Source organism: Anomaloglossus baeobatrachus, chromosome 3 (assembly GCF_048569485.1).
Source record: "Anomaloglossus baeobatrachus isolate aAnoBae1 chromosome 3, aAnoBae1.hap1, whole genome shotgun sequence".
NCBI lineage: Eukaryota > Metazoa > Chordata > Amphibia > Anura > Aromobatidae > Anomaloglossus > Anomaloglossus baeobatrachus.
In genome coordinates, this window is record NC_134355.1 from 607,459,289 (window position 1) to 607,485,695 (window position 26,407).

Here is a 26,407-nt window from a genome sequence, read left to right on the forward strand (position 1 = left end):
AGCCTATTGAACCAGCCTAAGGGACCAATTTAAACGTTTAGGAAATAGTGATGGGCGAACCCCCCGATGTTCGGGATCAGGAGCCACGCCCGAACGTTTTTTAAAGTTCGAGTTTGGGGCGGTAGAGAACACGAACTTGTGTCCGAACTCCGAGCTTGAACTTTACAGTTATGGCATGGGGCAGGGAGGCTGCAAAATAAAAAATATAGCTAATAATAAACATTGTCATTATACTTACCGGTCCCGCGACGCGTCCTGCAGACCCGCTCAGCCGTGGTCTCCCGGCCGCTTCTGCTTCTGGGTCTGATCATTAACTTCCAGAAGTATTCACAGCATTGCTCGTCACTCGGTAGCCTTCATTTTTTTGTCCGTGTTCACTGTGACCTCGGGGTTCACCTGAGTTCATTGGTTTAGCCATGGACTCGACTGAACTTTGACTATCACTGTCAGCCTGCTTCTCGCTCTGTACAAAGTGATGAAGCAGAGCTGACATTGCTCTCCCCTGCTTCTTGATCTGTATAGACGCTTGTCTGTACAGAGCGATGAAGTAGAGCTGACATTGCTCTCCCTGTGGACTACATCGGACTAAGCATTTTTTTTTATAATAAAGATAGAGTCTCTAAATTTTTTTTGTTTTATTTCTAATAAAAAAAAAAAAATTCTATGTGTTGTGTTATTTTTTACTGTTCACTAGAAATTCATGGTGGCCATGTCTAATTTGGCATGACACCATGAATTTCGGCCTTAGTATCTGAGATACTATCTTAATAGCTACTAAGATAGATAGATAATATCTTAGTAACTGAGAATATAAAGCTGGTATTAACCCCATTATTACCCAGCATGCCACCGCCATCAGGGCCACTGGACGAGCCAGGTAAAGCACCTGGAAATGGTGCTAAGAAACAATGCGCCATTTCCAGTGGTGGCTGCGGTTTTTAGCGTGGGGGCCCAGAACGCTTGGGCTTACCACGCTGAGAATCATAACCCCCAGCTGCCTGGTTTTACCTGACTGACTATCAAAATATGGAGGAAGCCCACGCATTTTATTTTTATTATTATTTTTTAAAAAATAATAAAAAAAAAAAATAATAATGGGCTTCCCTGTGTTTTAATGCAACCAAGGTAAAGCCAGAAAGATAGGGGTAGCAGCCCATAGCCATCCATTTTATCTGTGCTGAGAATCAAAAATACTGTGGAGCGCTGCGTCATTTTTTTGTAATTATTTATTTATTTTTACACTACTATATGTGTGAGGGACCTAACAGCCAATCACAGATGCTGTCACACAGAATGGGCGTCTTTGATTGGGTGTTGGTGTAACCCGGAATCTTCCCATACATGCTTGATGGAATGAATGGGCTGGTTTCAGGTTACTCCAGCATCCAATCACAGATGCCCACTGTGTGACACCGTCTATAATTGTCTGTTATTTTAACAGTAAAATAAAACAACACAGAGAAAAAATATTTTACTACGAATAAAACAGAAGACATTTATGACTCCATCTTTATTACACAAAAAAAACACTCCGACGTAGTTCAAAGGCAGGCGAGCATCTCTTCAGCTCTGCTACATATGTACAAGGAGACAAACACAGGTCTGCTCACACAGATGAGCAGGCAGACTCAACTGAGAGATCTCAGAGACTTCACCCGAGTGCATAGCTAAGGCCGGTCAGCTGTGCACCCTGGTAACAACGACTGACGTCACTGCAACACTGCCGTAAAGTGAGAGCTTGTAGGCAATGAAAGTGCTGACTTCTATTCACATGGCTATGACGTCATGGAAGGTCCTGCAACCCATAAAATAACAACAACATTCACACCAGACTGGTTACATGGCTATGATGCTATGGAAGGTCCTATAATCAGTGGAGGTTACCCAGGGGCACAGCTGACCGGCCTCAGCTGTGCACTCTGGTGAAGTCTCTGACAGCTCTCAGCTGACTCTGTGCCTGCTCTCTGTGTGAGCAGACCTGTGTTTGTCTCCTTGTACATATGTAGCAGAGCTGCAGAGGGGTTTTTTTTTTTTTTTTACAGCCCCTGGACCCGAACTGTAACACGGGTTTTCCAGGAAAACTCGTGTTTGGGACCTTGTGCATGAACACTATGTGTTCGGTACATTCCTCGAACTTTACAGTTCAGGTTCGCCCATCACTATTACTAAGCCTTTGCAGGTGCTTTGTGGTAATTATTCTAATTTTCTGAGATAATGACTTTGGGTTTTCATTGGCTGTAAGCCATTATCTGCAACATTAACAGAAATAAACACTTGAAATAGATATTTGTAATGACTCTATATAATACAGTGGAACCTTAGATTACGAGCATAATTGGTTTCAGGAGTGTGCTCTTAAACCAAGTTACTCTTATATCAAAGCGACTTTTCCTATAGGAAATAATTGAAAAGCAGACAATTTGTTCCACAACCCCAAAATATTTACTGTATTTATACAAACTTATTACAGTAATACAAAATAATGTACTGTATCATATAAAATTAATACAGTACACTAATACAAAATACTATACACTAAAAAAAACCTGTAAAACAAATTCAACCACACAATAGCTTCCAATAGAATTGTTGGTGTGCGGGAAGTACAATACAAGCAATCTGCTGTACTGGTTAGCCGAAAGAGTACAATACTGTATCCACAAATGCAAATTGATAGACATTCTATATAGTATATACTGTACTGTACAATGGTATACTCTATACAGTAAACAGTACATATGGACAGAAAGTTACCACCAGAGCGGGTCAGAACGCGGTAAAAGGACGGAACCGAAAGTGTACACGGTGAGTATTTGCTCTTCTTGCAAAGCATTGCTCTTAAACCAAGTTACAAATTTTTAAAAAGCTTTCCTTGTCTTGCAAAACGCTCTCAAACCAAGTTACTCTTAAACCATGGTTCCACTGTACATGTGTTTCCCATTTTGTATTGAATTACTGAAATAAATTAACTTTTTGATGATATTCCAATTTATTGAGATGCACTTGTATCTATGAATGTTAAGAAATTTCAGGAAATTAACGTGATCCTCTTCGCAATTCATTTTACATTAGAAAATATAGTGTATATGGAGATACATAAATAGTTACAATAAAAATAGAGTTTTATTTATAACAAGTCTTTTATTCAGACATTAATCATATTCCAATAATATATATTTAGATATAATAAGAATGTGAAAGAAAAAGGCGTTATCGGATGGACATGTTTGGGGATGGACATAATTGGTGATGCACATTTGAATACATTCTTACAAAGTACATTTTTTCCTGTGTCAGAATGGCTACTGTGAGTCTGTGGTTTTCTACATATTAAAGATTATTAATGATTATATTTCATTGCCTCTCCCAGTTGTACCGTAATCTGAGTTCAGGTTTATACCTTTGGTATGATCAGTATCCGTATGGTGCAGTTTGGTATTTTGAAGAACAGATATATAGTCTGATCAATTTATACTTTAACCTAATGCTATTATACAATCAGTGTGTTAGATTCCAAAGTAAAGCCAGCTTTACATGTTGCAATTTCGCATACGATATCGTAGGCGATTTGCAACGCCCCCACCGTATGTGCGGCACGTTCAATTTGTTGAACGTGCCGCACAAACGATTATCCCCTGTCACACATACTTACCTTCCATACGACCTCGATGTGGGCGGCGAACGTCCACTTCCTGGAGTGGGAGGGACATTCGGCGTCACATCGACATCACGCGGCAGTCGGCCAATAGAAGCGGAGGGGCGGAGATGAGTGGGACGTAAACATCCCGCCCACCTCTTTCCTTCCGCATAGCCAGCTGGAGCCGCGGGAGGCAGGTAAGATCTGTTCAATGTTCTCGGGGTGTCACACACTGCGATGTGTGCTGCCTCAGGAACATTGAACAACCTCATGTTCAATTCACGATGAATGAACGACGTGCATGCGACGAACGGATTTTCGTTCAATCGCAATCACACGTACCTGTCACACACTGCAATGTAACTTACAATGCCGGATGTGCATCACTTACGACGTGACCCCGCCGACACATTGTAAGATACATTGCAGCGTGTAAAGCGGGCTTTACAGCAGGGGTGCATTAGGAAAGATAAGGAAAAAAACTTCACCCCATGTGGCCTCCTTACCTGACAGGTAATAGGAGGCAATATTTTCAAAGATTGATAGTCTATTATTGCACTTTACCCACTTGTAATTTGGTTAGGGGTGGTATTTGACTCAAAGCATCTATCAATATGAGAAAAAAAACCTGTGGGAAAACATCTCCCCATACACTCTACACCTTTATCTGCAGTAATGTACATTGGAGTCTAATGATCTTCCATTCTTAGTGCTCAACAACTGGAAGGGTTCTTTAGCTACAGACCACAACCACTGTCACTGAGGAACCATTAGATTATAATGCTATAAGGTCATTTGTGTTTTAGACTTTATGACTTTTTCATTCAAATAAAAAAATTATATATACAAGTTCTTTTCTGCATAATGTCAACTGCTTTTCATTGAACAACATCATGGAGGGGAAAAGGAAACATGCCTGGAGACAAATCTCTACTAACGCCCACTTGGAATAGTAGAGATTAGCATATCAACTTTATAACCCAATATCTGTGCAACAGAGAGGAGAAACAAAAACATAAAAACCATTTTATTTAGATCTTCAGCCATATTATCATGATGTGGCCACATTAGCATGTAAGAAATAGTGAAAGGTCCTCTCTAAGGCTGAGGCCACAAGGGGTTATGTGTAAGTCTTCACATGACACTCGGCTCACGCTCGCACAGCGGGCGCCGAGTGTCATGCGACTGTGGTCCGATCATGCGATCAGCCCACAGCTGCGGGGGGAGGGCCGACATTGCAGAGGAGAGGGAGGGATTTATCTCCCAATCTCCTCCGTTGCTGTCTGATGCGATTCTCGCAGTGCACTCGTGTTACACCAGTGTAACCCGAGTGCAGTGCGATGTTTCTATATATACACACACACACACTACAGAGTCCAGGGGAGGTGGGGGCAGCTCTGGAGCGGTGCTGGGGCCAGGTGAAAGCTGCGGGCGGCAGCGTTAGATCTTCTGCTCCCGCTCATATAATATGCATTGCCGCTGTCCATCACTGTGGTGCTGAAACCGCGCCGCGGTGACGGGCTGGGGCAGCGATGAATATTATATGTGCCTGTGCTCCCCTTTGATCGCAGATGCCCCCTGTGTTAGATATGGCCCCCATGCTCCTGCACATAGTAAAATAAAACACTCTTTACTCACCTCCTCTAGCGCTGATCTCCCGGTCTCCTGCTGCTGTGGTCAGGCACGCAGAGATGATATCACTCTGCTGTGCCGATCACATGACCGGCACCGAGAACCAGGAACTGCAGGAGGCCGGAGCTCAACCGCACGGAGGAAGACACGAGGGAAGGCAGCACTGGAGAAGGTAAGGAAATAGTTTATTTTACTAAAAGCAGCAGCATGGGGGCCACATCTAACACAGGGTGATGTGTGCTATCCACAGGGAGCCATGTGCAGCAATAGGGGGCCGTGTGCCAGCCACAGGGGGCTGTGTGCATCACTGGCGGCTGTGTGCCAGCCATAGGGGTCGTGTGCCAGCCATAGGGGCCGCGTGCCAGCCATAGAGGACGTGTGCCAGAAATAGGGGACGTGTGGCATCACTGGGGGCCGTGTGCCAGCCACAGGGGGCCGTGTGCCAGCCATAGGGGCAGTGTGCCAGCCATAGAGGATGTGTGCCAGCCATAGGGGACGTGTGCCAGCAATAGGGGACATGTGGCATCACTGGGGGACGTGTGCCAGCACAAGAGGGCTATATTCAATATAAGGTGGCCATATCCAGATTAAGGGGGCTAATTTTAGGATGGGGGGCTATGAGGGACATATACCCTATATGATTTGTTAGACGGACACTGGCATTATAAGACGGACCCCATTTATTACAAAAATTCTCTATTCCTTCACCAAATTTGGGGGTGCGTCTTATCAGGTGCGTCTTATAAAGGGAAAAATATGGTATTACTTTCTCATTGAATTCCTCTCCATTTCAGGGGTCCTTTGCCAGTCCTGCAGTGACGACAATTCATTCATCATTTATATGACTGCTCTAGCCAATTACTGACCTCAGCAGAAAATTGGAATACATAGTGCATGACCACTGAGGTCACTGATTAGTGTCATGATGATGGGCAAGACATCTTCACTGTAGGACTGGCGTAGACCACCAATACTGTGAAGTATTCAACAGTAAAGCATTTTAAGCCATTTCCTAATCTTGAACAAATTATGTAAATCCTCCAAAACAGATTTAAAATGTTTTGGAGAAAGGACTGTATGACCTGAAGGTACCAGAAAACTCTGTTATGTGGAACGTTATACTGCTCACATAGGTCACCAAAGGCCTTAACTCTCTTCTGTTAAAATTATTTGAAAGGTTTTGTGGAAGAAAGCCAGTCTCCAAGCCCTAAAAGACGCCGGAGAGTTGGCCTGTTTCCCAGCATTGCCGCTTGGCTTACTTACAGAGAGATGAGGCATGAAGAGTTCTTCATAGAGAGTGAATGTTTCATTATCGGGTTGGTGATAAAGTTTCAGAAGAGGGAATAAATCAAAAGGATTGAGGCTTCCACTGAAAGTCAAAGTGGTGCTTCCAGAGGGGCCTAATATACTATGAACTGAGCAATCTAACAACTTGATGATATGTAGGGAGAAAAATGAGTCTTAAGGGGGCTTTACACGCAGCGACATCGCTAGCGATGTCGCTCGTGAAAGCACCAGCCCCCGTCGTTTGTGCGTCACGCGCAAATCGCTGCCCGTGGCGCACAATATCGTTAGTCCCCGTCACACGGCCTTACCTGCCTAGCGATGTCGCTTTGGCCGGCAAACCGCCTTTTTTCTAAGGGGGCGGTTCGTGCGGCGTCACAGCGACGTCATACGGCAGCCGTCCAATAGAAGCGGAGGGGCGGAGAGCAGCCGAAAGAAAGTGACGCCCACCTCGTTGCCAGAGGACGCAGGTAAGGTGTTGTTAGTCATTCCTGGGGTGTCACACGTAGCGATGTGTGCTGCCTCAGGAACGACGAACATCCTGCATCCAGCACCATCAACGATATTTGGTATTAGAACAATGTGTCAACGATCAACGATAAGGTGAGTATTTTTGATCATTAACGGTCATTCGTACATTTCACATGCAACAACGTCGCTAACGAGGCCGGATGTGCGTCACGAATTCCGTGACCCCAACGACATCTCGCTAGCGATGTCATTGCGTGTAAAATGGCCTTAAGTCTATCATGAGTTTAGTGTCTAAACAGGGATTTCCATGCCTCCATGAACCTCAGAGAAATTAAAAGGAATTAATCCAGAACTAAGAAGAGGATGACTCTTAAAATATATAACATTTTTGGAAGAAGTTACACTAGTAGATGATACCGAGACCATTTTAAATGTTATTCCGAAGGATCTCAATAGTAAAGAGTAGTCAATTTCATATAATTAGACAACCTGTTAGTAAGTTTTACTTCATTGGCAGTTTTTCTGTACCATCCATGTGTACTTACACGTGCTTGGCTTAATATTTGAGACAAGCTACTGACAGGATTAACCAAGGTAATATTTGAGGTGGTTGACCAGCAAACTTGCCTTGGCCTTACGTGCCTTACTAGAATGCGATAATAAGGTACCAGACATATGCGCAGGTCACATATAAAGCCAAAACAAGTAGACCTCACTTCTTTGCAAATGCTCAGGAGACATGGCTTTCGGTTGGACTGTGTAACTACTTACAGGAACGGCACGTTCCATATGACTATTCAAACATAATTAGCATACAGCGAGCACATGATTATAATTTTTTTTATACAATACACTATCATATAAAAAAAAAAGCTGCGTCAGATATATAGAAATATTCCAGCTGCTCAGCACCCAGCTTCCAATGAAAGAACATACACCCAGATGACAGTCCTCGGATGACATCTATTTCATTAGGATCCCAGTGTCTAAACACAACAATCTAAAAAAGGTCAGGTCTGACCCCAGATTTTGGTCATTTATTACAAAGCTCTACAATAAACAAATATAATAACATATTTCAGATCCCCGTCTCTCGAGTCTCCAAATTACAGGAAATAAGCTGTCAGTGACATGCAATCACTTCAGCTCAAACAAACGAACAAATTACAGCAGTATGTTATATTTGAGTGCTCTTGGGACTCGGTTAATAACCAGCCTTCCATCATAACTTAAGGAAGCGAAGAGCCAGGGGTCTGCAGAGGACCATTCCACGGCATACACACTGTCTTCATGCTCTTCGTAGGTAGCTATTATACTGTCCTGGAGTGGCTCTTTTGTTCTAAGAGGGAAACAAAAAAAAAATACAATTAAATGAAAGGGAAAAACATAATGTTGCGTATTTGTCGAGCGCATAATTACAAGCATGAAACAAAAAAAATGACAAAAAGTGTCAAACATTGTCTGGACACCCTGAGGTTATATCGCATGGATACATTATTTCTATGAGGAACATGTTCATTTGCTTAGACACTTTAACCATTGTTAGGAAGGATGGAAGGTTTAAAAAAAGTTTTCAAAAATATCATTACTGACTATAAAAAAGGTCAAACCGTGTTTTCCCAAAAATATAACACTGTCTTATATTTTATTTTTTGTCCCGAAAAAAGCATTAGAGCTTATTTTCAGGATAGGGCTTATTCTCGAGGAAACTCAGATTCCCTTTCCCAGGAGAGTCGTACCTACCAGACCCCGGGCGTCTGCGTCACTCCCAGGTCCTCCTGCGATCTTTGGCGGCTGCTGCCAGTAGGTATGCTGCACGCCGTACTCCCCTGTTTCCGGCTGACACACACACTCACCACATCCAGAGATATTGATTGCTTTTGGCTAAAAATACATAAACTACCCTTAAAACTATTAATTTTATTACAAATGTTAAAAGACACCAATATGCCAAATTTGTACCATACACATAAAAACACTAGTGCACAGGTAAAGGGAGAGGGTTACTGATAACACCCTACAATAGAACCTCCCTCCTGTCCACTACTTACTCGTGAAGGTCGGCACCCTAATAAGATACAAATTGGCGACCCCACTGTATGTCGACTGTTCCTTAACTGCCCTGGTTCACCCTATCAAAGAATATGAAAAAGTGCTTGTGCCTATCAAAATTGCAAATCAGTGCTAGCAAACCAGTCAGATAAAAATTCATGGGAAGTCATTCAAAGAATATACTTAGGGGCTCATACATATATAAATCACAAAAACGATGAATATATTCTATGAAGGACTTCCCATGAATTTTTATCTGCCTGCTTGCTACCACTGATTTGCACTTTTGATAGGCACAAGTACTTTTTCATTATCTTTGATAGGGCGAACCAGGGCAGTTAAGGGACAGCCAATTCGTAACTATTAGGGGCCGACCTCCGCGGGTAGGTAGTGGACAGGAGGGAGGTTCTATTGTAGGGAGTTATCTGCAACCCTCTCCATTTACATCTGCACTAGTGTTTTAATGTGCATGGTATAAATTTGGTATATTGGTGTCTTGTTTTAACTTTTGTAATAAAATTCATAGTTTTAAGGGTAGTTTATGTATTTTGAGCCAAAGTGGACTTCATAAGAGATGACCAATGAGGACACCATTGTTGAAAAAACCCCCATAAAAAAACCAGACTGGAATTTGCCAAACTACATGTTGACAGGCCACAAAGCTTCTGGGAGAATGTCCTATGGACAGATGAGACAAAGATGGAACTTTTTGGCAAGGCACATCAGCTCTATGTTCACAAACGGAAAAAAGAAGCATATTAAGAAAGAACACTGTCCCTACTGTGAAACATGGAGGAGGCTCTGTTATATTCTGGGCATGCTTTGCTGCATCTGGCACAGGGTGCCTTTAATCTGTGCAGGGTACAATGAAATCTCAAGACTATCTAGGGATTCTAGAGAGCAATATACTGCCCAATGTCAGAAAGCTTGGTCCGAGTCGCAGGTGATGGGTCCTGCAACAGGATAATGACCCAAAACACACAGCTAAAGACATCCAAGAATGGCTAAGAGAAAAACATTGGACGATTCTGAAGTGACCCTGACCTAAATCCTGGTGAGCATCTTTGTAAAGAGCTGAAACATGCCGTCTGGAAAAGGCAACCTTCAAACACGAGACAACTGGAGCAAAACTGCTAATCAGTGCCAGCAACCGGGCAGATAAAAATTCATGGGAAGCTATTCAAAGAATATACTCAGGGGCTCATACACATACACATCACAAAAACGATGAGTATATTCTTTGAATGGCTTCCTATGAATTTTTATCTGCCCGGTTGCTACCACTGATTTGCACTTTTGATAGGCACAAGTACTTTTTCATAATCTTTGATAGGGCGAACCAGGGCAGTTAAGGGACAGTCGACGTAGAGTGGGGGTGCCAATTCGTATCTATTAGGGTGCTGACCTCCGCGGGTAGGTAGTGGACATAAGGGAAGTTCTATTGTAGGGTGTTATCAGTAACCCTCTCCTTTTACCTGTGCACTAGTGATTTTGTGTATGGTACAAATTTGGTATATTGGTGTCTTGTTTTAACTTCTGCAATAAAATTCATAGTTTTAAGGGTAGTTTATGTATTTTGGTTACCAGATTTTTCGGACTATAAGATGCACTGGACCACAGACGCACCCTGGTTTTAGAGGAGGAAAATAAAATTTTAAGCAAAAAATGTGGTCATGACACACTGTTATGGGGTAAATATGGGTTATGGATCTGCTGCTGACACTATTGGGGTAAATTCACACAGTGCGTTTTTCGGGTGCGTTTTTGGCCTCAAAACTGCATGACTTTGCTTCCCCAGCAAAGTGTATGAGTTTTCATTTTTGCTGTCCGCACACAACTTTTTTTTTAAGCTGCATTTTTGAGCTTTAAAAAAAATGGACAGGTCAATTCTTTCCTGCGTTTTTCTGCGTTTTCCCCCATGCAATGCAATGGAAAAACGCAGAAAAACGCAGCCAAAAATGCACCAAATCGCGTTGTTTTGCCGCGGGTGCGGTTTTGTGCGGTTTTAGCTGCCAAAAACGCACAAAAATGCAGCGTCAAAAAAACGCAGCGTGTGCACATAGCCTTATAGGGGGTAATGTCCCCAAATTCTCTACTAAGGTACCCCATCCTGGTAATGATCTTCCTGCCTTTTATATACAGTATATGTCCCTCATTCTGGTATAGCCCACATCATGCTATATACCGTCATCCTGGCATATGGCCACATCCTGCTATATACACACCATCCTGGCATATGGCCCCATCATGCTATGTACCCCATCCTGGCATATGGCCCCATCCTGCTATATACCCCCATCCTGCTATATACCCCCATCTTGCTATATGCCCCTATCCTGCTATATTCCCCATCCTGCTATATACCCCCATCCAGCTAATATATCCCCATCCAGCTAATATACCCCCATCCTGCTCATAATATACCCCCATCCTGCTCATAATATACCCCCATCCTGCTCATAATATACCCCCATCATGCTCATAATATACCCCCATCCTGCTCATAATATAACCCCATCCTGCTATATGCCCTCATCCTGCTATATACCCCTATCCTACTATATACCCTCATCCTGGTGTATGGCTGCATCCTGTGGCACATAAAAAAAATAAATGTTCATACTCACCATACCTCACTCCCTGCAGCAGCGCCGCTGACCTGGGTGGAGCCGGCCACGATCCCTGTAGCATCGCGATGTCCTCCTTTCTGTGCCAGCCGCAGCTGCGTGTGGACATGTGCGCACAGCGATGACGTAATCGCTGTGCACACCGCTAGTCTCCACACAGCCGCCGCCGGCACAGACAAAAGGACATCGTGGTGCTGCAGGGATCGTGGCCGGTGAGTATACTGATTCCCTGCCCCCCGCGCTGATGATAATGCGCAGGGGGCAGTGAATAAACCAGCACATGATCACTCCAAGCTGTAGTTGCCAGGGGTGATCACGTGGGCCGGCTGTTTATCCCTCGCCCATCATCCTGCCCACCTGTCAGCGCCGGCTTCAGCACTGAGATGATGGGCGGGATGATGGGTGTGCATATCAAATTAGTGGGTCCACATGTTCATGGCAGGCGCTGCTACAGCCTGCTCATGCCGCCAATGACCCGCAGCACCCTCATTCCCCGCAGCCCTACATTCAGACTATAAGACGCACCCCCCACTTTCCCCCATTTGGGGGGAAAAAAGTGCGTCATAGTCCGAAAAATACGGTATATGACCCTTTCACATATTTCTACTTTGCCTCAAACAACAACGGATCGTGTGATCCAACACAGATGTTCCTTGAGCTTCAAGTTCACCTTTAACCTCTTTAGACGTTTTTCTGGGCTCTTTTGTTACCATTCATATTATCCGTCTCTTTGATTTGTAATCAATTTTCTTCCTGCGGCCACGTCCAGGGAGGTTGCCTACGGTCCCATGGATCGTAAATGTCTGAATATTATGTGCACCTGTAGTGACAGGAACATCAAACTGCTTGGAGATGGTCTTATAACCTTTACCTTTAACATGGTTGTCTATAATTTTATTTTTAATCTCCTGAGGCAACTCTTTCCTTCGCTTCCTCTGGTCCATGTTGAGTGTGCTACACACCATGTCACCAAACAGCACAGTGAGTATCTGTAACCTATATATACGTCCACTGACTGATCTGATTACAAGATTTTAGTCACTTGTGATGCTAATTAGTAGACACACCTTTATTTAACATGTCCCTTTTGTCACATTATTTTCAGGGGTACCTTCATTTCTGTCCAGGCCTATTTCATGAGTTTCATTTTTTTTAAAAAATTCCGTGGAAGCAGAAAAGCAATGTCTGACTTTCATTTGTTCATTTTCATATATTTTTTATTTATTATTACTTTTGTCAGATTCAAGTTATTTATGTGACCATTGTGGGTTTTTCTTTCATAAAACGAGGGGTACCATCAATTTTGACCATTTGTGTATTTTCAATATACTACACCAAACCATCATCAATCAAGGCAGAGATGGCAGCCTAAAGGGCACTTTACACGCTGCGATATCGCTATTGATATCACTAGCGAGCGTACCCGCCCCCGTCGGTTGTGCGTCACGGGCAAATCGCTGCCCGTGGCGCACAACATTGCTTACTCCCGTCACACGGACTTACCTTCCCTGCGACGTCGCTGTAGCCGGCGAACCGCCTTCTTTCTAAGGGAGCGGTTCGTGCAGCGTCACACGGCAGCCGTCCAATAGAATCGGTGGGGCGGAGATGAATATCCCGCCCACCTTCTTCCTTCCTCATTGCCGGTGGATGCAGGTAGGACGATGTTCGTCGTTCCTGTGGTGTTACACATAGCGATGTCTGACGCCGCAGGAACCACGAACAACCAGCGGCATGCACCACCAACGATATTATGAAAAGGAGCGACGTGTCAACGATCAACGATTTTTGATGTTTTTGCGATCGTTGATCGTTGCTCCTAGCTGTAACACGCTGCGATGTCGCTAACGGCGCCGGATGTGCGTCACAAACACCGTGACCCCGACAATATATCATTAGCGATGTCGCAGCGTGTAAAGCACCCTTAACCTCCAGGAGATTGTGACTATTCACTACTGCAGCACCTCCGAGTCCCAGATTAACACTGAGAGTATGGTAATTTTATCTAACTTCTATTTCTCATTCCAAGCAATAGGAGAGATCTAAACAAGGATACTCGTACATAGGTATTTATTAACCCTTTACTAGTCTTGCGGTAATTACAAAAAACACAAATATCATGACAGCTTTCCTATAAAGATTACAAAGGTCTGCAAGAGTAAAATTGTTTGAAAAGAGGTAATTTTTATATATTTTCGATCGCTGAACTCAGTAAAAAATATTGGAAAAAATCCATCATGTAAAGTTTTGTCCACAAACACTGATTCCGCAGGCCCAATGAGTCACAGCTTTTTTCACAGCTCCAATTAAATGATTTAGTTAGGTACCTGGACCTTCCTAAACATGCTGCAGAACTTAGGCTCTAGACTAAAGGAAAAGATCCTGAGATCCTGCTAGCTCCTGGTACCTGTTTTTCATAGTACTGAAGCAGGGAAAAGGAATTCCTTCCATATTTTTTTTCCAAGACGGTGCTCTAGTGTATTACAGGGATGTTCCTGGGCTGATGGTAAAACGTAACATTGAGTACAATGTGAGCGAGTGGAGACTCTTTATTGATTTCATCCAACAAAAAGTCTGAAAGATGCTACTGCACAACGGCAGCAAGGATGAATCAGTGCCTGTAGGGTATTCTTTGCACTTGAAGGAAAGCTATGAGAATTTAGACTTTATTCTCAAGAATCTTAGCTACGAGGATTAAGAATGGTCAATATGGGGTGGAAAGTTTAGATGATCCAACTAAAGTTCTCCTGCTGCCACTCCACATTAAGCTTAGACTGATGAAGCATTTTGTAAAAGCTCTACAGAAAGAAGGGAAGACTTTTAAGTACCTGTGTACCAACTTTTAGGAACTGTTCAAAGCTAAACTGAAGGAAGGTATTTTTGTGGGTCTGGATATTTGGAAACTCATGAAGGACAACGTGTTAGAAATAAAAATGAAAACTGTTGAGCATAGGGCTTGGGATTCATTTAAAGGTAAGGTATCGCTTTTTTTATTTTTGTATTAAAAATAGTGATTATGAAATCAAGTATTTTTAATACAAAATGAAAATCGCTGCTTATTTAGTTTTTATTTAATTCTAATTTTACTGGAGGCACTGGGGGCTGCCATGCATTTAATGTGTGTGCAACGACAGTTACTCCTTTATGGCAGCCCTTGTGCATAGAGAACAGTGGTCGGGATCTGACCCCATCATTTACGTTACAGTGGGCGTCTGCTGTGACCTGGACGCACCCCCTGGGCTGTCCAGATCACAGCAGAGGGAGGAGATCAGCGCCATCATTGTGGAGCTCTCAGCGTATGCGGTTTGCTCCACTATACCCCTGTCAACCGCCGGGATATGTGAGTACGGGCCGCCTCCCCTCCCCCAGTTACCGTCTCCGATGACACCCCCTCCCTCCGCTCTCCCCAGCCCCCGCTGTGCCCCCGCTACTGCTACCACTGCCCCTCCCCCCCATCGTTACTGTCTCTAATGACACCCCCTACCTCCGCTCTACCCAGCCCCCGCTCTGTCCGCCGCTGCTGTGTGTGTGTTTGTGTGCCACCGCATGTGAGTACCGCCGCTGGTACGGCTCCAAAAACACCCCCCGCTCAATATATACCCCCGCTCAGTGTATCTAATCCTATCCTGTGTGATACTGTCTGCACGGCTGTGTATCTAATCCTCTCCTGTGTGATACTGTCTGCTGAGCCGTGTATCTAATCCTATCCTGTGTGATGTCTGCTGAGCCGTGTATCTAATCCTCTCCTGTGTGATACTGTCTGCACGGCTGTGTATCTAATCCTATCGTGTGATACTGTCTGCTGAGCTGTGTATCTAATCCTATCCTGTGTGATACTGTCTGCACGGCTGTGTATCTAATCCTCTCCTGTGTGATACTGTCTGCTGAGCCGTGTATCTAATCCTATCCTGTGTGATACTGTCTGCTGAGCCATGCATCTAATCCTATCCTGTGTGATACTGTCTGCTGAGCCATGTATCTAATCCTATCCTGTGTGATACTGTCTGCTGAGCCGTGTATCTAATCCCATCCTGTGTGATACTGTCTGCTGAGCTGTGTATCTAATCCTATCGTGTGTGATAATGTCTGCTGAGCTGTGTATCTAATCCTATCCTGTGTGATACTCCTGCTGTCCTTGGTGACACTTTAGACATTTCTGGTCACCAACAAAATGGCTCTGCACTATGTCCCTACATGTCATTCTCTGTTATCTGTTGTAAACACTCAGATTAGGAGGGGGGAGGCGTGCCATCACACACACAGGAGAACAAACTCCGCCCACTTTACTGCAGCTGTAATGTGAGCTTTTTCTACAGTGGGATTTCTGTAGGATTTCAGCAGCTGCTCCCCCTTATGTTTAACAGTGGAAAATATCAAACTTTTTAATTTTTTTTTATATTTTGCTCAATTAAAAACAAATTATAGTATTTAAACAAAACATTAAAACATTATTACTTCACATTTTTTCAGTTATTGAAATTGGTTTTTTTTGACGATACCTTCCCTTTAAAGAAGTTGTGAAGAAATTTCTAGGTCCAAATATCCAAAATTTAAGCCCACCTTGGAGAACGTGCTGAAACGTTTCAAAGCCTTGGCTTGTTTGATGAATTTGAAGTTACATTATTTACATTCCCTTTTGGGCTACTGCCCCTGAAAACCTTGGTGCAGTTAGTAAAGAACAAGGAGAAAGATTCCATCAGGATATCAAGAAGATATAACGACGATACCAAGGTAAATGGGAAGTTAACATGATGGGGGACTTGTGGGATGCTTCACAGAGAAGACCTGCAGGCCTTCTATAAGAGAATAGGTATCAGGAGAAGCTATGAACAGAAAAGGAAAAGGTGTAAAAAAAAATAAATTTCCAATGAAGTTGCAGAATGAATGTTCAATAAATTTTTATATATAATATTGTGTAAATTTTTGGCTACAATAAAGATTTTTCTTGTTCATCTTGCTTGTGCATATTTTCACGCACGTTTTGTGCAAAATCCATACGTGAAGGTTAAAAAGAAGTGTTCTTTTAAATCAGGGCATAAGAAAACTTAAGAATTTTCATACACCCAGATTTTGCATAGCTGTATTGTTGACCTTTTTTTTTTTTAACCTTCTTTTTATTAGTTATTAATAACAAAAATATATAATCAATAATCATATAATACAATACATTATGATTATGTTAAACTACAAAATTACAGATAATGTATCTCCTCGAATCCCAACCCCCTTACCTACCTCCCCCCACCCCACCTCTGCGTGTCCTCTCTCCAAACCTAGATCTTTATGGTATTGGGTTGTGCCCTCCAATGACTTCCCGCAGGTACCATGAGGTATTTTCAAATTGTGATCTAAGACTATTTTTAGTGTCTATGGGGAGTGTCTGGATGTATGGACTCTGTGTTTCAAAAAATGTTCTGGTCAATTTTTCCTTGTTTGTCAGTGTCTCCAATCTCTCCATTTTAAACAAAAATTTGATTTTTGTGTCAACCAATGCAATAGTTGGGGGATTCGAGTTTATCCATTGGTGTAAAATGCTTTTCCTAGTGGCTGCTGCCCAAATAGAAAGCGCCCGCCTTTGTTCCCCTGGGGATATTTTGCTGAGTCTCCCCTAGGATATTAAAGGTGGCCCATGAGGGGTTAACAGGAATTTAACCCCTTCAGCCCCCGGGCACTTTCAGTTTTTGTTTTTTGCTCCTTTTCTTCCGAGAGCCGTAACTTTTTTATTATTCCGTCAATCTTGCCATATGAGGGCTTGTTTTTTGCGGGACGAGTTGTACTTTTAAATGAAACCATATGTTTTACCATATATTGTACTGGAAAACAGCAAAAAAATTCCAAGTGTGGAAAAACTGCAAAAAAAGTGTGATCGCACAATAGTTTTTGGGATGTTTTATTCACCGTGTTCACTATATGATAAAACTGATGTATCTTTGTGATGCCTCAGGTCGGTGCGAGTTTGTAGACACCAAACATGTATAGGTTTACTTGTATCTAAGGGGTTAAAAAAAAATCACACGTTTGTCCAATAAAAGTGGCGCACATTTTGCACCATTTTCCAAAACACGTAGCGTTCTTATTTTTTTGGATCTATGGCTCAGTGACGGCTTATTTTTTGCGTCTCAAGCTGACGTTTATAATGGTACCATTTTTGCGCAGATGCTACATTTTGATCGCCTGTTATTGCATTTTGCGTAAAACTTGCGGCGACCAAAAAACGTAATTTTGGCGTTTGGAATTCTTTTGCCACTACGCCGTTTGCCAATCAGATTAATTGATTTTATATTATGATAGATCGGGCATTTCTGAACGCGGCGATACCAAATATGTGTATATTTATTTATTTTTTAACCCTTTAATTTTCAATGGGGGGAAAGGGGGGTGATTTGAACTTTTAGGTTTTTGGTTTTTTTTATTTTTTAAAACTTTTTTTTTTTACTTTTTTTTATTTTACTAGTCCCCCTAGGGGGCTATAGCGATCAGCAATCCGATCGCTATTATCTATCTGCTGATCACAGCTATACAGCTGTAAACAGCAGATTCAGTCACTTTGTTTTTCCCTCTGCTCTCGGCCGAGGGAAAACGAAAGTGAAACATCGTAGCTGCAGGCGTCATCACATGACCCTGTGCTACGATGGCAACCACCGATAGTCACGTGATAACGCACGTGACTTCCGGTGGGGGCGGCGGTAAGTAAAAAACATGGCCGCGTGCATTTAGATCTTGCTGACAGACTTTGGCAGCAAGATTTAAGGGGTTAATGGCCGCAAGTGGAAGCGATTCCACCCGCGGCTAGCAGGCACACATGTCAGCTGTTGAAAACAGCTGATATGTGTGCCGACCGCCGCCTGCCCGCGGCAGGGGGCGAGGCTTAACGGGACACTATCCTTGACGGATAGATCCGTCCAAGGTCGTGAAGGGGTTAATCTTGTATGTGCTTTGAATTCTCAGATGTACTTATTTCCACAGTTCCAAAATTTGCGTGCATTCCCAAAACTGATGGTATAGTGTCCACACTTAGCGCAAGCGTATATTGTAGATGACATCCTGGACCGAACCAGAGGTGATATGTACGCCCTATGAAAGACCCGTAAAGCCATGTCTCTGTAACTAGCATATGGCACTAATTTTACTAGAGACAGGGTAGCTCCCAGTATATCTGCTATCTCATATTCCGGGAACTCTGTTTTCCATTTTGCCAGGCCCGCCTTTTCCTCCTCCCAGTTCCAGTGAGGACGTAGCAACGAGTATATCTGGCTAGTGGAGGTGGCCTGCGTCTTAGCGTTACGGATAAAAGTGTCCAATTTTCTAGTTGGCCCTACTCCTGCTCCTTGAGTAATATTTTTTAGTGCCAAGCTATGAGCTTGAAGGAATAAGAAAGGTTTGTGTGTGAATGCTGGAAAGTGGCGTGTCGCTTCCTCAAAAGTTAGTAAAGAAAAGCAGTAATCCAGCATATCCACCGCCATCTGACATTTTTGCGTGGCCAGAATCTCGTACTCTACTGAGGGCCTGCCCTCTAGAAAGTGTGGGTTCACCCTAAATGTCTGGAATGGTGTTACATAGCAGCTAGCACTGCAAATCTTTTTTACCCTCCTCCATGTTTTTATTGTAGCCCAAAGTGTGGGATGCTCTGTGATGTCGCCTGGAAGCTCATCTCCTCTCAAGTGTAACAAGGTCATCAAAGATAAGTCTGGGTATAACTGTCCTTCCAGTTGGACATTGGCAAAATGGGAGGAGCCTCGCGCCTAATCCAAGACATATCTGAAGTTTGCTGCAAGATTATATCTACCAATATCTGGAAGATTAATTCCCCCCTCCTTTTTGGGAATGGTAAGTTTAGAGAGAGGCTTATCCTGGAACACCCCACACGTCCCCAGATGAATTTCCTGAATCCCGTATTCAGCATCTTTATTTCAGAGTTGGTTAGCAGCAATGGAAGAGATTGGAAGAGATACATTAATTTAGGAAACGCTATCATTTTTATGAGATGACACCAGTCTGAGAAAGATAGTTTAAATCTGTCTCATGACTGCAGGAGCTGAAGCAAGGAGGCTATACAAGGCCTATAGTTTAATTTATACATCAGTGACGGGTTGGCTGGAAGTTGGATGCCCAGGTACCTAATAGACGCCGAACACCATTGAAATGGAAATGAGACATCATTAATTTTACCAGTTCTAAATATCGCCAATGCCTCCGATTTGTTGTAGTTAACTTTAAAGCCTGAGATTTCCCCAAATCTGTTTAGTGTATTCATTATTGCAGTGATTGCTTGAGCAGGGTTGGCTATAAATAGCAATACATCATCTGCAAAGGCCAACATTTTGATCATAGAATGTCCGACCTTCACTCCCTGGAACTCTGGCAAATTTTGTAATGTTTGTAGAAGTGGATCTAATGCCAGGTTAAATAATAACGGTGAAAGTGGACATCCCTGACACGTTCCCCTCTGCATATTAAAAGATTGAGATGGCGCATTGTTTATGGACAGATAAGATCTTGGGTCCTTTTAAATCATTTTGATTGCCTCGCCAAACCAGGGACCAAATTTTCGTCTATCAAGAAGGCCATACAGATAGCCCCAGGAAACCCTATCGAACGCCTTGTCGGCATCTAATCCTACAATGATGTTCTTGGTGTATCGGTGCCGTCTGCTGTATGAGATAGCTCCTATTGCCGTCCTAATATTATAGGTAATCGACTTTCCATGAATGAACCCAGTCTGGCAAGGCAATATCAAATCCGGGATAATTTGTTGTAATCTATTAGCCAATATTTTAGTGAAGATTTTAAAGTCTGAGTTGAGTAAAGAAATTGGCCTATACCCTTCAACTTGTAAGGGATCTTTACCTGGCTTGGGCAGGACAATAATACACGCTTCATTGAAACCGTCTGGAAGCTTCTTAGCCCTCACTATTTCATTGAACACTGCACATAGATGCGGTCCTACAGAGGGTCCTAACAATTTATAATACTCGTTGCTAAACACGTCAGGTCCCGGTGCTTTAGCGACCTTGAGGGTGTTAATAGTTTGCATAACCTCCGCCGTACCAAGGGGTGCATCCAGTATGGCTTTCTGTTCCTCAGACAGGGGTGGAGTTACCCTAGGCCGAAGAAAACCAGCCCCATCAGTAGTATTTCCAGTCTCAGCTGAGTAAAGTGACCCAAAAAAGGCCCTAAACTCCTCGGTTATCTCATTGTCTCTGGATATGATTGTCCCGTCCCTTTTTTAATCTTTTGGATTCTAGTGGCCTGTTTGAATGGTTTTGTCATTGAAGCCAAAAGTCTTCCCGGTTTGTTGCCCCATTTAAAGTATTTGTATTTCAAGTAATCAATATTGTTCAGTGCTGCTTCGTGAGCCAACGTGTCTGCAGCCTCTTTGGCTTCTAGGAATTATTGTTTTGCAGTGGGTGTATTAGAAAGTTTGAATGCCTTGTATGTCTGGGTTAAATGTTTCTGGGCTTCCAGAGTACGCTTCATTATCTTTTTCTTTCTGTAGCTAACATATGCAAGTATTTGCCCCCTTACCACTGCTTTAGAGGCCGCCCAGAATAGATGAACATCCTCGCTATGTTCCTGGTTGTCTATTTTGTATGTGTCCCAAAAGGTCTGTAAAGACTTCTTAAAGTCCTCTGACTGATAAAGATACCATGGGAATCACCATTTCCGCGCTCTAATTTTGTTGACCATTTTTAAAGGGGTTATTAATGGTAATACTGATTAATGGTAAGAATTTCAAAGAAACTTTGCACATTATAGTATCTCTTATAAACAAAATCCTCTCCACGCTAAAGGGGTTGTACTCACCTCCCTTTCCATTCCAGCGGTGCCGTGCTTGCGTTTACGGGGCTTGAGTGATATCACAACCTCATGCACCCAATCACTGCCAACTTCACTCTCCCCGCCTTCGGACGTATGAGTACTTAAAAGAAAGTAGGCAACCAGCCAAAATTCTCACTTCCTGTCGTTTAAACATATGTCTGAAAGTGGAGACAGTGAAATCGGTGGAGACAGTGAAATCCGTGGTGACTGGGAGCGGGACTCGCATAACATCACAACCTTCCGTGCGCATCGGGGACATGAGCATTGGCACCACTGGAACGGCACCGACACGGGAGGGGAGTATAGGCTTTTTTTTATTTTAATGGAGCTTAACATGGGGAATGAGAAGAATAATAGAGGATTTTTTTAAGTCTATCATGAACAGCTCATTACTTCTGTTACTGGCCACCTTGCAGTCTCCAAATGGCCAAAAACCTAAGGAAGGAGTACGTGCCACTTGCATGTTCTAGGCTTTATAGCAGTGTTCCCCAACTTCAGTCCTCAAGAGCCACCAAGAGGTCACATTTTCAGAATTTCCTTAATATTGTCTAAGTTAAAAATTCCATCACTAGTGCATTATTAGGGAAAACCTAAAAACATGCACTGTTGGTGGCTCTTGAGGACTGGAGTCTGCAAGCTTGATCCAACTAGCTTTAGTGCCCCTGCACTTCTTTCATGTTACAGGCACAAGTGTGCCCTTGTTAGCAGCATGGGAGAGTGCTTAGTTCGGACCACCGGCATGACCATGATGCTGGTCTCAACTATCGAACTTTAGGAGAAGACTGCACACAGCAAAAAGCAAGCCAGGGAGAAGAGGAGCGGTGTGCTTTTGAAGACAAAACCTTTAAGCATCCACTTGAAATATGCAGGATATAATATACAGTGCTAGAAAGAAGAGTTACTATTTAATCACAGTCAATATAGTTCATGACACCTACTATACCAAGTACACGAAACAGGACATTGCTGTCCAGCAGATACAAAATGGCTGATCGGTCATTAGTAGCTGGTGGTAGACCTCACCGTTACAAGCAGAAGATGAAACTAAGATAAATACATTTCCAGCACGCTGCCATTGATTTTGTTTTTTCTCTTTTTAGAATTATAGTAAATCGCACATGTTTAATACAGTGTGAAATTGTTTCTAATGCTTTGTCTGTAGCACTTTCCTGTGCGAGCATTTATAGTGACTTAGAGCTGTACCGATATTTAAACTGTGAAATGGGCAGGCTTCTACACATCTAGCGTCTTATGCTGGTATACAAAGCTTTTTTTGACATAAGCAGAGATTTAATCTTTGTATAGGATTCTTTATAAGAGCCGTCACATGTCAAGATTTATCTCACTGAGGTCACAGAATTCAGATATATGTCAAATAATAGCATTGATATTGCACCTAACCAGCACGTATCGAAACAACATCAATGTGTTACATGGAAATAATCAACATCTAGGTCATTACTTTATTTTCTTTTAATGTATTCTATTTTTAAAATACCAATATAAAAAGGTTAACCTTCAGTTTTTTGGGGCCAAAGACTTCCACTATTAGTCGCGTAGGGTCGCTGTGGCATGTGTTTTCGACACCACCTCTATATCACGGCCTGTCATGGAAATGTCATGGCCGGCTGACAATCCAGTGGCAATGAGTGTTAGAAAATCCCAGAGATTGGCAGCTCATGTTGTTATCTGACAGTTCCCTGTTTCTGCAGCGGTGGACTCTATGGCCCTAGGAAACTGTCAGTTTTTCCTCTCAGTTTCCAGCCTCTGACTTCATTTATAAACCTCACCCTTTAGGTGTGGTTTATAGTTGTTCCCGGCTGTGGTCTGCAGCGGTCGTCTCCTCTTGTTGTTCCAGAGAATTCTGTGATAGCTGCTCCTAAGTGTTTGTCTTTTGCTATCTTTGTCTTTTTGCTATCTTTTTGCTGTCTTTTGCTATCTACCTGGGCTCCGGTGGTAGCAATTGTGTTTCCCCTGTATTGTTTCCTTTTGTCTCCCTTGGCGTTAGTGGTGTTGACAAAGAGCTCATACCTACCATCCTTACTTAGGGCCCATTTCAGGATTTGCCTAGGGTAAAATATTCCTTCTAGGCGACAGGCGCTGAAGCTATATAGCAGGGGTGGGGAACATTTTTTCTGCCAGGGGCCATTTGGAAATTTCTACCAACCTTCGGGGGCTGCCCCAAATTATCAGCTTGAAAATTACACTCATATTTTTTCAAACAATTAATTAACTCACCCCTAAAAAAAAAATGGAAAAACCCTGCCCATCTACCCCAAAAGTGATCTGCTTAAGGCTGGCTGCAAATGGGCGGAGACCCTCACTGCCAATCAGGGACTTCCATAGTGGTTCGGGCCAAGTCTGAACCCGTGGAGGCACAGTTCGGCTGCACACGCCAAACTAAACTTCCACGGGTTCGCTCATCTTTAGTGGTGATCTGCAGAAAAGAAGTAGTACGTGAACAAATCATAGAATTCTATAGTTTGATTAATTATAATAATCTTTATTTCTAAAGCGCCAACATATTCGCAGAGCTTTACAACTCAGGAAGATCATATACAAACAAGTGACAGTTATAGCAAATACAATATTTAGAGGGTAAAAAAAAGACAACCCTGCTCGTGACAGCTTACAATCTACAATGAGATGGGGCGGGTGGGGGGTGGGGGTGGGGGGCAAGGTACAAGTACTTATTTACTATGACAATTCAGCCATCTCAAGGAAATGGGGGATAGATAATGGCTTCCTGGACCAATTGGCCAGAACCTTGAAATGTGTTTGGGTGCCATGGAGTTTGACCTGGGGTTATGTTGTGAGAAGTTGTAGAGGGACTATGTGAATTGGATTTGATTAGGGAATGTGATAGGCCGCCCTAAAAAGATGAGTTTTTAGGGTGCGTCTGAAGCCAAGTAAGTTGTGATTCATCCTAACTTCTTGGGGTAGAGGGTTCCAGAGGATTGGTGCAGCACGGAAGAAGTCTTGGATCCGGGAGTGGGAGGTTCGAATTAGTGTGGATGTTAGTTGAAAGTCATTTGCAGAGCGTAGAGAACGGGTGGGGTGATAGAGAGGAGGGTGAAGATGTAGAGGGGTGCCGCACTGTGGAGAGCTTTGTGGGTGAGAACAAGCAGTATGAATTGGATCCTGTGATATATGGGCAACCAGTGCAATGACTGGCACAGAGCAGAGGCATCTGAGTAGTGGTTAGCCAGATAGGTGACCCTGGCTGCTGCATTAAGGATGGACTGTAGAGGAGAGCGTCTAGTTAGGGGGAGGCCAATCAATAGTTACAGTAGTCAAGGCGAGAGTGGATCAGGGCCACGGTGAGGGTTTTTGTCATTTCCATTGTGAGAAAGGGGCAGATTGTAGAGATGTTCTTGAGGTGCAAGCGGCAGGAGCGGGCAAGAGATTGTATGTGGGAGGTGAAGGAGAGATCAGTGTCAAGTATAACACTCAGACAGCGGGCTTGCTGCCTTGCACATATCGGTGTGCCACACACAGAGAGGAAGATGTCAGGTTTAGGAAGGTTGGAAGACGGAGGGAAAAAAAGAAGTTCAGTTTTGGAAAGGTTAAGTTTCAGATAGAGAGCAGACATGACATTGCAAACTGCAGTCAGGCAGTCACTTGTGTTCTGTAGTACAGCGGGGGTGAGTTCAGGGGATGAGGTGTATAGCTGTGTGTCATCAGCATAAAGATGGTATTGAAAGCCAAATCTGCTGATGGTCATTCCAATTGGGGCAGTGTAGAGGGAGAAAAGAAGAGGGCCAAGGACAAAACCTTGAGGGACCCCAACAGTGAGAGGAAGAGAAGATGTGGAGCCAGCAAATGATACACTGAATGAACGGCCAGAAAGATAGGAAGAGAACCAGGAAAGCACAGTGTCCTTTAGGCCAACAGAATGGAGCATAGAGAGAAGGAGATGGTGGTCAACAGTGTCGAAGGTGGCAGAGAGGTCAAGAAGGATAAGCAGAGAGTGGTCACCGTTACGTTTTGCTGTCAACAGGTCATTGGTCACTTTGACAAAGGCAGTTTCTGTTGAGTGTAAAGGGCGGAAGCCAGACTGTAAAGGATCTAGAAGAGAGTGAGTGGAAGGGTAACTGGTGAGGCGACAGTAGACCAGGCGCTCCAAGAGTTTGAAGGTGAAAGGGAGATTGGAGACTGGTCTGTAGTTGCTTGTGCAGGACGGATCAAGGGAAGGTTTTTTTTAATAATGGAGTAATGATAGAGTGTTTGAGGGAGGAGGAGATGATACCAGAAGAGAGAGAGAGATTGAAGATTTTAGTTAGGTGAGTGGTGACAACCGGGAGAGAGGGACTGGAGTAGGTGTGAGGGAAGGGGATCAGTAGGGCAAGTGGTAGTACGAGAAGAAGAGAGGAGCCTGTAGACTTCCTCCTCTGAGACTGGGTCAAATGTGGAAAGTTAGCTGGATGGGTTATGGGGAGGGATGGGATTCACAATGCTTGGTGGCTGGGAGCTGATCTCTCGGTGGGTGTTTTCTATTTTCTCTGTAAAATGTGAGGCCATGTCATTAGCATGAAGGTCTGTGATGGGGGTCTGTACTTTGGAACTGAGGAGGGAGTGAAAGGTGTCAAAGAGCTTTTTTGGATTTTTGGATAGTGAGGAAATATGGGTGGTGAAGTAGGTTTGTTTGGCGAGATGAAGGGAAGAGTTGTAGGTCCTTAAGATGAACTTGTAGTGAATTAAGTTTTCTGGTGTGCGGGTTTTCCTCCGTATGCGTTCGGCACTCCTAGAGCATCGCTGCAGAAATCGAGTTTGGGCTGTGAGCCAAGGCTGTTTTACTCTGTGTTTGGAGGTTATGAGGGTAAGGGGTGCTGCTTGTCTAGGGTACTTCTGAGTGTGTCCTTGTAGTGCTTTACAGCCAGATCAGGAC

General features: G+C 43.4%; 1 protein-coding gene across 1 annotated transcript in view; it reads right to left on the bottom strand.

Annotated features, from left to right (window-relative positions):
• Positions 1-2,437: 2,437 nt before the first annotated feature.
• Positions 2,438-26,407, bottom strand: part of EIPR1 (EARP complex and GARP complex interacting protein 1) — a 410,026-nt gene continuing 386,056 nt past the window's right edge. The window contains exon 9 of the mRNA XM_075341075.1: positions 2,438-8,363. Within this exon, the coding sequence (XP_075197190.1) occupies positions 8,189-8,363 (175 nt within the window). The 3' untranslated portion in view covers positions 2,438-8,188. The remainder of the gene's footprint in view (positions 8,364-26,407) is intronic.